The 11240-nt window shown below is 36.4% G+C and overlaps 1 protein-coding gene across 2 annotated transcripts in view; it reads right to left on the bottom strand.

Moving 5' to 3' along the window:
• Positions 1 to 5517: 5517 nt before the first annotated feature.
• Positions 5518 to 11240, bottom strand: part of RIT2 (Ras like without CAAX 2) — a 423565-nt gene continuing 417842 nt past the window's right edge. For both annotated transcript variants that reach the window (XM_087869855.1, XM_087869854.1), the window contains one exon: positions 5518 to 6020. In XM_087869855.1, the coding sequence (XP_087725981.1) occupies positions 5793 to 6020 (228 nt within the window). In that variant the 3' untranslated portion in view covers positions 5518 to 5792. The remainder of the gene's footprint in view (positions 6021 to 11240) is intronic.

Here is an 11240-nt window from a genome sequence, read left to right as displayed (position 1 = left end):
TGTAATAGAATATTAGAGGCAGAGTAGGACGTGAAGCCAAAAGGGTGAAGGAAGTAGGACATAGTCTGTCCGTGTGAGTTTTGTGTACATGCTTACTCCCTGCCCAGCTTCGGTGGTCAACATCCCTTTGTCCTTGCACAATCCTGTCACCTTGTTCTATCCTGTACGTCCCTCGTTCCCAGGTACAGAAGGCTGCATGGACCTGTTATCCCCCAAGTGATGCATGGTTTAGGTGCTCTTGACTCATAAAAATTCACATGTTCTTTTCCCTTCTACTATAGGCCCATCTGCTCTGCTTTTAAAAATAGCAACTAATCATATGACAAATATATTTATGTTGTTGACATTTTAATGAGAAATTTTCTACTTTCTTACACTTACATTTATAGTGGATATATGGACTGAAAAAAATGATGGCATTTTGCCATCTAACCCCATATAGAAACTCTAATGGGAAAACCTCAAGCAAAGCACAAGGTTTCAAATGCAAGCTGACAGTAGAGGATTTAGGCTAATTTGGCTTTAGGGCATCTCCTAGTATCATGTAAAGACCCAAACCAGAAGAACTACAACTTCAGTGTATACAAATATGTTCAGAAGACTTAAGGTATTACATGTGTGATGGGGATCTTTATGTTCTGAAATATTTTAAAATATTCTATCTTAAAATTTTTTTTTGATCCATGGCTTTTTTTAAAAAAGTATGTGACATCTTTATTGAGATAGGTTTCCATATTTCGAAGCAGTAGATTTTGGTGCTTCGGAAGAATAGAAGCCACCTACAACAAGCAAGGCATTTCTCATCTTGGACTATTAAATTCTATTTTCTTATTTATTTTGCACGCCAGCATGTTGTTGAAGGATAACTTAGGGAAAAAAAAAGCATGCAGCCTACTCCCTTCTAGTAGGTGGCTTGTGGAAGAGAGACATGAAAAACAAATGGACTATACATCAGGATCCTCTTCCTAATCCCACACCCCAGGTCCCTCTGACTGACAAATTGTGGGAGGTTCCTTACGACCAATGACAGGGAAGTTTGAGAACTTGGGCTAGTAACCAAGTTTCCCGTGGTCATGGACACAGTTAGTGTTTATAGCTGATATGGTACATTCTAATTGATCGATGCTGGTATATCACTTTTGCTAATTAATCCTAAGAGTAAGCTAGATTCCTTTGGGAAGCACATGAGCTCAATAGAGGTGGGGGGCAGAGCTGCAAAGCTTGACTGAGGCAGTGCTCAGGAATCCCCATGGCCTGTGTATGAGAGGTATAGGTGCTGGTAAAAGTGCCTAGAAAAGACCTGGGGTCAGAGTAAAGACACTGTGTTGAGAAGGACCTTGAGATCCAAAGGCAAAGAGCAATTTCATGCACACAAGTAGAAAGTGCCTATTTACCATGGCCCAACCTGCGTACCTCCAACATATCATCAGAGTCAACCAGTCCCATAACAGAATTAGATGGTTGCCAGGGACTGTAGGGAGGGGGAAGTGGGAGTTACTAATCAAAAGCCATAAGGTTTCAAGCAAGATGAATAAGCTCTAGAGAACTGATGCGCAACATTTTACCTCTGGTCAGCAGTAATATATCATATAGTTAAAAATTTATTGAGGGTAGATGTCAATGTCAAGTGATATTATGACAATAAAATGGAGTTTAAAAAAATCAGGCCAGACCCTTATACATTGATTTTGTATCTTGTCACTTTACTGAATTCATTTATCAGTTCTACTAGTTTTTTGGTGGAGTCTTTAGGGTTTTCTATATATATATACTATCATGTCATCTGCAAATAGAGTTTTACTTTTTCTTTACCAAGTTTGTAATTTTTATTTCTTTATGTTGTCTGATTGCTGTGGCTGGGACTTCTAGTACTATGTTGAATAAAAGCGGTGAGAATAGACATCCTTGTCTTGTTCCTGACCTTAGGGGAAAAGCTCTTAGTTTTTCACCATTGAGTATGATGTTAACTATGGGTTTTTCATATAAGGCCTTTATTACATTGAGGTATGTTCTCTCTAAACCTGTGTTGTTGAGGATTTTTATCATGAATGGATGTTGTACTTTGCTGAGTGCTTTTTCTATATCTATTGAAATGATCATGAGGTTTTTATCCTTTTATTGATGTGATGTATTAATTCTTTTGGGAGTACTGAACCACCTTGCATCTTGGAATAAATCCCACTTGATCGTGGTGTATGATTTTTTTAAATGTGTCATTGGATTCCATTTTCTAGTATTTTGTTAAGGATTTTTGTATCTAAGTTCATCAAATATATTGGCCTGTAGTTGTCTGTCTGTGGTACCTTTATCTGGTTTTGGTATCAGGGTAATGCTGACCTCATAGAATGAACTTGGAAGTTTTCCTTTTCTATTTTTTTGGAATAGTTTGAGAAGACTAGGTATTAACTCTTCTTGAAATGTTTGGTGGAACTCCCCTGTGAAGCCATCTGGTCCTGGACTTTTGTTTGTTGGGAGTTTTTTGATTACTGATTTAATTTCAATGCTGGTAATCAGTCTGTTCAAGTTTTCTCTTTCTTCCTACTTTAGTTTTGATAGGTTATATGTTTCTAGGGACTTATCCTATTCTTCTAAGTTGTCCAGTTTGTTGGCAGACCCTTGGTTAAAAAGATTAAAGAGGATGATGATACTATAGGACTTAGAAGATGAGGAGGGAATTCTGCCATGAGATCATGTAAGCCATGCCTTTCCCCTATAACCACATACAGTTTTGGAAAGGAAACAGGACAGAAATTTGAATGATCAAACACTGACCTAAGTACACAATGCAGAGGTTGTGTTATTTAAAGATATTTCTTAAATTATTGCCTCATATTGGCACTAAACTACTGCAATGAATTAAAATTTAGTACCCCCTTGCCCCAGCTACCCTTTAGTCAGGGGCTTGTGAGAAAGAACAGATGAGTTAGAAATAAAGTAGCTGTTTGTTCCTTGCACATCTGAGTATGATGTGAGTAATGTTTGACCCAAGTGCCCATATTTTTTCCTCACTGGCATTTTCTGTGGAAGTTCCCAAGCTCAACCTGTACCTACTGACCACAAAATATAGTATTTTAGACTGCTATTGTCTCTGATCTGAGAAATTATTTTATCATGGGGACCTACAAGATAGTGAAAAACACCTAAAAATAGATAGATGATACATTTCTGGGTAGTAGAAAACTGTGTTTAGAATTTCCCAAGTGCCTCATTAAACTCACACACACGAGTGTGAGATCTAGAAAAGTGCTTGGTACATAGTAGGCTTTTGGTCACTATTTGATAAATTGTGTTGGGTGATTACACAGTCATCTACAATGGACATGGATGCTTATTTTCAAGACTTTCTTGACACTCCCTTAGCAATGCAGTCATGTGTACTTTGTGGTTTTCTTCTCTGAGCTTTTGAGATTGACTTAGATATTCTAGGTCTGGTTGGAAGTTTTCAGGGATAATGATCAAAAACAAGATCTTGGCACTTAGGTCTTATGCCAAGAGAATGAATCGATAGCCCTTGGGCAGAAATATCTAGGTTTTATTCTTCTGGAACATTTCCTTCTGCCCAGTCTTCCAGAAGAAAGACTGGTTTAAAAGAATGCTTGAAGGCTGCCTTAATCTCTGCTTATAATAACTATCTCAAATCCATGCAGCCCCCAGGTGATAAATTACAGACCTCTTTCCTTCTATAGAGTGAAATAGTAGGACTTGCCAAGTGTTACCCAATCTAAACCTCACTAAAAGTTTCTAAAATATATAAAATATTTATTAGCATTCAAAGAGTATAAAGAAAGAAGAGTAAAAGAGAGATACAAAACTCTAGAGCCAAAGGCAGTGGAGCTTACAATAAAGACTGAGTTGTGTTAGGAAATGAACCAAACACTATTAGTATTCATAGATTAGGTACTCGTCAGGTTTTCAATGATGGAGTTCCATCATATAAAACTAAGTGCCACGTGCTATGTTTCCTAGATTGCATACTCTAGCAAACAGAAGAGTTCACAGGATCTCCTCAGACGTGGAAGGTCAGGGGCTCCAGGAGGCAAAGAATGTACTAACCCCTTACGGGACAGAAACAGAGTATTAAACATTCAGAACCAATGACAGGAGGAAGCAAAGACCAGTTCTGTAACCCTAAGAATATCTTTCTTTATATCATCTCCATGCGTTCTTTTTTAAAATTTGGTTTTTCCCTTAATTAGGAATGCCTGAGAATGAAAAGATGAAGTGGATTTGGTTTCAGGACGCTGTGGAATGGGAAAATACTTTGTGCCCTACACCATAGAATATGAGGGTTGAGAGAACTCAAAGGGAGAGACTTGGCAGCATTTAATTGTATGACTAGTTCATAGGAGCAAGAGCAATGAAGTCCCTGTGGTTTTGACAAAGGCCTTGGTTCCAAGCAATAAAAGGACCCACAAGTACACTATTCTGAAAGGCTGAAACTTTAGTCCACCAGTTAAATATTTATGATCTCTAAATTCCTTCCAGCTGTATCCATGTTACTATGTAAAATGTGTTCTCTCATCTCATAATGTATAATCCCACTGTTCTACAGGCAAGTGAGTTTTCCAACTGTATGTTAAGCTACCTTGAGTGAGTCATTCCTGCATTTTCAGAGATTAACAAGTTCTAGGGGCACTGAGAAAAAGAGAATGAGTGTTTACATGTTGTATGATAACTATGCCCTTCATCCTTCCTTTTCTCTGATTTATGATAAAAACTGTCCCCAACCCATGAAGACTGGTTGGATAGATTCCATCTCATATTTATTATTTATTTAATACTTGTCTGTTAAACATTCAGAACTGTTCAGGTAAGGTGCTTTCTAAGCTTGAATTTGAATAAAACAAATCACACAGTGGGATCAATACGTGAATAGACAATTTGATTTCCCATGATGATCCTTTGTAAACAAATAAGAAAAAGAGCCTCTAACTGGTGGTGGTTCATGGTTTGAGTAAGAAGAGAGAAGAAATTATGGCAACAGAGGGAGAATATAGGGTCTCTGGATTAACAAGTTTCTTACCCTGCAGGTGGTTGGTCCCAGTGTAGGTGAAGCAGTCCTAGGAGGGACTCCCACTGCAAGGAAGCAGGGTGTCTTTTTATGAACATCAGAACCACCAAGTTCCTATTAGCCTCTCTCCGCCTGCTACACAGACAATATCCTTTTGCCACAGCTCAGTGACTTCACTGTGATAATTTTGCCAAAGCCTAACAGGGCAGAGCACTGCAAATACAGGGATATTTCCTCTCAGCCCCCCAATGACCCACAACTGGTTCCTATTATTAATAATTCCTCTATCTTCACAAAAAAGCACCAAGACTTCTACAGTTAAGACAGGGCTGCAGACTCCTGCTCTGAATTGCTTCCTGAGCTGCTTCATTATTTACTGAGATTCCTGAAATGCAAACAATCAGAGTCTTATCAGGCAAAGGCAGATCCCCTGAGCCTTTTATCATTCTGTCTGCAATTTTGAATTTCCTCTATAACCAGACAGCATACCAAATGAAGCTAGACTCTTTAAAGGGAAATGAGGCAATTGGAATGTCAATTTTATTTAGTAATATATTGTAAAAACTTAAACAGCATATCCGGCTGATTGACAAAATCCTTCCAACGGTTAAGGGCAAAACAAAACTATCTCAAGAGGTACAGTTATGCAGATCTTCTTTTACCTATAGGCAGATATTTAAAGAGAAAAGGAGAGAGAGACAGAAAATATTGAAGCAGAATGCAACATCTGGAATTGTCCGACTGATAAAATTCAGAGAGAAGGGAGTTAGAAGCAAGGGTATCATGTCATGTTTTCTTTCTTCTTCTTCAGTGAGCCTTTTAACTTCTTCCACAGGCTGTCTTTTCTCTTCAGTTTCTTTTCCATCAGAGATGGCATGGACTCCTTCTTGCGGATTTCCCTCACCAGACCGTGAAAGGCATCATCAATGCAGAATCTGAGGGCCGCAGAGGTCTCAAGAAAAGCACACTTATATTCCCTGGCCAGGCTCAGGCCTTCTTCTGTGGAGACCTAAGGGAAAAATAAGTGATAGTAAAAATAGAGAGAGGAAGAGATGCTTCAGTCAAAAACTATGTTCTCAGGATTGTGGGCATGTTATATGAAAAAAATACATAACAGAATTTGTTGTAAATGGATTTCTAGAATATCTTAACTTGAAGGACAAATGAGAAATCAGAATCCTAAAAGGGCAACTGATTAGAACTTGTGGTCAAAACCAGGGCTTAAGAGTAAAACTGCTTGGTTTCTAAGTTTCAGCTCTCCCACTTTTGAGTTTTGCAAACTTGCATAAATTTCTTAACCTTTCTGGCGTCAGTTTTCTCATTTGTAATCTAGAGTAATGACACCTACCTCCAAGGCTTTTTGTTAGTATGTCTGTATGTCTGATGCACTTTTTACAGATAATGTTGTTGAGTATATATTGAAAGCTTTATAACTACTGTTTTTAATTATAGTCCAGAGCTTTCAGTTAAGAATAAGCAAGGATGAAGTTGTTGTGAACCTGAGAAATGATCTTCTGCCAAAGGAAAACAAAAGCCAAACACCACCATTGTAAGTCTCTAGCTAAGCACGTCAGAGCACGGTTAGAGCTCTACACGAGTTTTGTGGCACTAAACCCGGCTGTGGTGGATGTTATTGCAATGGGTCTTCTAGGGGTGATAGACTGCCTGAGGTCAGGACTATGCCTTAACATCTCTTTACTGTCCACTACAGCGCCTGGCACCTCAGTCACCACTAGAGAAGAAAGGATGATTACAAAAATACCTGGATTTAAAAAGTATGAATTAAGATGCAAACATAAGTGTTGCCCATATATTTAAACAGGAGATGATATGACACTGTAGCTGGCTGCTAATAATCCTGCTCAAACTTTAGCATCCACATTATGCTCTATTAGGTTATTCACACTGGCTTGAAGAAAGCAGGAATAAGGCTGCTTTGACTCAATGTGTTCTGAGTGAGAACTCTCTTTGTCCATTTGTATGTTCATATTTCCTGCCAAATGGGAGTGTATGGTGAACTGGAGAATCCATAAGCCTGTACCCCTGACTGTGACCAGGACTATGGGGGGTAGAGTGCCCAGTTCACCAGGGTGGATATATTCACCAGACATAACTAAGGAACTTTATTAAAGTTCATCATCTTAAAGCTTAAGCATCAGCTTAAAGCTGACGACATTTTGGAGTTGTTTGTAACCAAAACAGAAACCACTTTTCTTAACTAATACACCATGCTGTAATAAATGGTTGAGCTGGGATATAAAAACGTATCTGATTTCAAAGCCAGGTTCTTTCTAGTCTTTGAAATATCAGCCTCACTGAGGGCTTTCTTTCCTACTGGCAAACACACCAGTACTTTGTTGAGCTCATTACTATCTTTTAGTAACTAAAGAAATGCAGCTAAAAGTAACCAACTAAAATTATTAAGATTCTGTCTTACCAGCAATTAGACAGTCATATATTTATTAACTTGTCTGCTTTCCAAGGAATCACAGGTGACAGTCTTACCAAATGTTTTGACACTGCATACCATGTGTTGCCATTTATTTCTCAGTCTCCTGTAACAATTTGCCCAACTCAGAAGGTCACAGACACATATTTGGTGTTCTTTTATAGCAACACCGCATTTCTGGTATGCTTTTCTAGATCAATCGCTTCATTAGGCTACACACACACACAGCCTCAAAATCTCTGTGGCTTGCAAAAGTGTTTCTTGCTCTTACTGCTTATTAGCAGCTAGAGGGCAGACTATGTCAGTTCAGCTCCAGGCTAGGGGATGATATCTGGTTTGTCCTTCCTGTCGTCTTCTTCTGAGACTCAGGTTCAAAGAGCCCATCTTCTCTGGGATATGATGTTCCCATGACAGAGCAGTGGGCAAGAAGCAGGGATAACTTTACTTACCTCTCAAAGGTCAGAAGACAAACGGGGAAACCTAAAGTCAATGAAGCAGGATGTATACTCAGCTCACAAAGAATTGTAAAGAAATAGAATCTACCAAAACCATTTATATGTAAGTGCAGCACACTATCCAGTTAAAAAAAAGACAAACAAACATTGTGAGACCAATTTTTTTAAAAAACACTTGTAGTCGAAACACCTTACATGTAAGGATAGAGAAAGAGTGAAATTTGAATGGAAATTAATAAGAAAGGTGTTATATTGATATAATATCAAAGTAGAAAGTTAAAACTTACTACTTAAAAAGATGAATCTATTATGATATACATTTGTATGTACCAAAAATCACAGCCTCATGTAATAAGCCAACGGAACTAAAATCCAAAATCATAGTGAGAAATTTTAACCATTCTCCCTCAGCAGTTGAAAGAATACATAGATAAGTCAATAAGGACGTAGGTTTGAACAAAACACCACATTTGATCTAGTTTATATAGGTAAGATGCTCTACCCAACAACTGAAAAATTCACATTTTCTTCAAATGAACCTGAAGCATTTATAGAGATTGACTTCATGTGAAGCTATAAAGCTTGTTTCAAAACACTACAAAGAATCAAAGTAGAAACTCAAATTTCGTGATCAAAGTAGCAACCTCAAAAAGTTACCCAAAAAAATCAAATTAGACCAAAGGAAGCAGAGGGAAAGAAAGAATGATAGAAATAAATAAAGTAGAAAATAATCATGCAGTGTAGAAGACTAAATCTGAAGATATTAAATTGATAGAGCCCAAGCAAGACAAGGTTAAAAGAAGTGGAAAAGGGTACAAATAAACAGTATCAAGAATGACAAAGTAGACATAAGCACAGATCCTGCAATCATAAAAACAGTAATTAGGGAATATTCGTGTCAAGAAATCTAACAAGTTAGATGAAGGACAAATTCCTAAAACAAAATTTACCAGAACTTACACAAGAAGAAACAGAAAATCTGTGTTATCCTACATCTTAGACAGGAATTAAATATGTAATTAAGACTTTTCCACAATTAAGTCTCTATAACCAAAAGCCTTCTTGGTTGAATATGTGTGGATATATGTACCAAAAGGCTTGTACAAAACAGTTCATACAGTTCATATCAGCATTATCACAGATTTAAAAAACCTAAAAGCAATGTTACAAGTGAATCTGATAATTTGTTGTATATAAATAGAATGGAATACTGTTAAATGCAAACAAATCATACATTGTTAGATAAGTCTTACAAACATAATAGTGTTTAGTGACAGAAATCAGACCTATGAAGCATTTTTAATAAACTAGTATAGTTGTAGATTTATAGAAATGTGGCAAAGATAGTACAGATAGTTCTCATATACCCAACATCTAATTGTTCTTCTTGTTATATTAATATGGTACACAATTACACTCTTAGAAAGTTGAAACACAAGAAAACTAGGTTAGGAGTCAATATGTATTTCCTTTGGGAGGTGTCATAGGGAGTCTTCTGGGTGCTTTTTATTATCATCCTTGATCTGTATGGTGGCTTCAGGTGGGTTCACTTTGTGATAATTTACAAATTGTATACTTATAATTTGTGTACTTTATGGTGCATCAATGAAAACCTCAAACAAATGTACTATATAATAGGAAGTACCCCTCTGAATTTGGAGCATCACCATTTCCTTAAGTTCAGTAGTATTTCTATAGCTAAATGTTTCAACATCCATAGTAAATAGGATATGTAAAGTCTCAGATCACATCAGATCATGGCTTGTCACAAAATGAATCAGGTCTGGTCAGATTTTGCAAAATTCGTTAAAAAATTTTGTATTTTCGATTTCTGAAATCAGATAACATTGTGGACTTAGGTTTCTAGTGGGAAGGTTCAATACCATAAGGATTGCAAATCATCTCTAATGTGTAATTTCAATAAAAAATATATTCAAATCCTGAAATCTTTTGAAATGCAGACTGTTATAGTAAAATTCATAGGGAAGAATGAAGGAAAAAATGGGAAAGAACTATTTCAATTCTTGTAAGGAGGAGGCAGCCAGAACAGTAACAATGGCATTAGACTCATCCTACTACAGTTCTCTGTATATTTATAGCAGTGCAGATAGTGGGGTATTAGTTAAGGGCTAGACAGACAGACCAGTACAATGCAATGGGGAATCTAGAAACAAGATGATAAAATATATGGGAGCTTGATATACTATTGGGTAGCATTCTAAATCAAGGTTTGGAAGTGAAGGTACATTCAGCGGTACCCTGACATTGAGTCATATTCATTTTGGGTTATTCTTGATGTATGGAGATTATTTCTACCAGCACAGGAAGGTAGTTTATATTGGGGAAGAATAGAAGTAGAAGGGGGTTGAAGTCTTCAACTGAACATGTATTTTTTTTCTTACACATTTGAAAAAATCTGTTTATACAAACATGTTTATGAAATGTTTCCTAGTTATAAAAATGAATTATACATCATTGGAAACATCAAAATTCAGTTAAAGTCCAACGTAATAATCTTAATCTGAAAAAATTAGAAAAATTCTATCCAAAGGTTCATATTGAAGTGTAATATAAGCAAATAATGATGTAACTGCTTGTTATTGTAGCAGGATGAAGTATTTTTAACTCTATAGCTCCTCGTTGCTTTGGTAAGCAAAGTAGTAATCATGAAATGTAGTTGCATATATTCTTAGATTTATTATCAGAATATTAATTCCATGTTACAACTCAATAATTTTCACATTAATGAAATCCAAAAGGAAATTAAACTTAGTAAAATATTCAATCTCTTCTATAACTCCTGAAAAATTCTTACTAGATCACCTAAAGTTTTTAAGAAAAATATTCAAGTGTGAAAGCATACTTTAAAATTCCCATATTTCAATAAAGTTTATCTCACATCAATATTGACAAACCATAATTTGTCATCCCTACATCAGACATTGAGATCAATATACTATATAGCCAATGGAAGAACTTGAGTCCAAACATGTAAAAAGAAAGTAAATTCAAAAAACATCATTAAATTTTTACACATTCTGGGCTTTATTAGTAATTTTGGTTTTTTCGAAGACTAGAAGTATTTCAGCAATATCACTGGGAATAATTTTTAGTCCACTAATGGTTCTGAGTGGTTCAGAATCAGAGTAACATAACAAGAAGTAACAACTTCAAATTAGGCCTCAAAACCAGGGTATGTAACATATTCATCCAATATATATTATCATCCTAGCTACCCAAATTATAAGTAAAATTAAGTATTTTTAAATGCCAAATATTCATCCATGCCATACAGTAGCTGCTAAGAAAGAAGCACAGTGTTAGA

The sequence above is a fragment of the Ursus americanus genome, chromosome 19 (genome assembly GCF_024610735.1).
Source record: "Ursus americanus isolate L20-20 chromosome 19, mUrsAme1.1.p, whole genome shotgun sequence".
In the NCBI taxonomy this organism is placed as follows: Eukaryota; Metazoa; Chordata; class Mammalia; order Carnivora; family Ursidae; genus Ursus; species Ursus americanus.
Note: the sequence above shows the minus strand (reverse complement) of the source record. Positions and strands in the feature narration are given on the sequence as shown.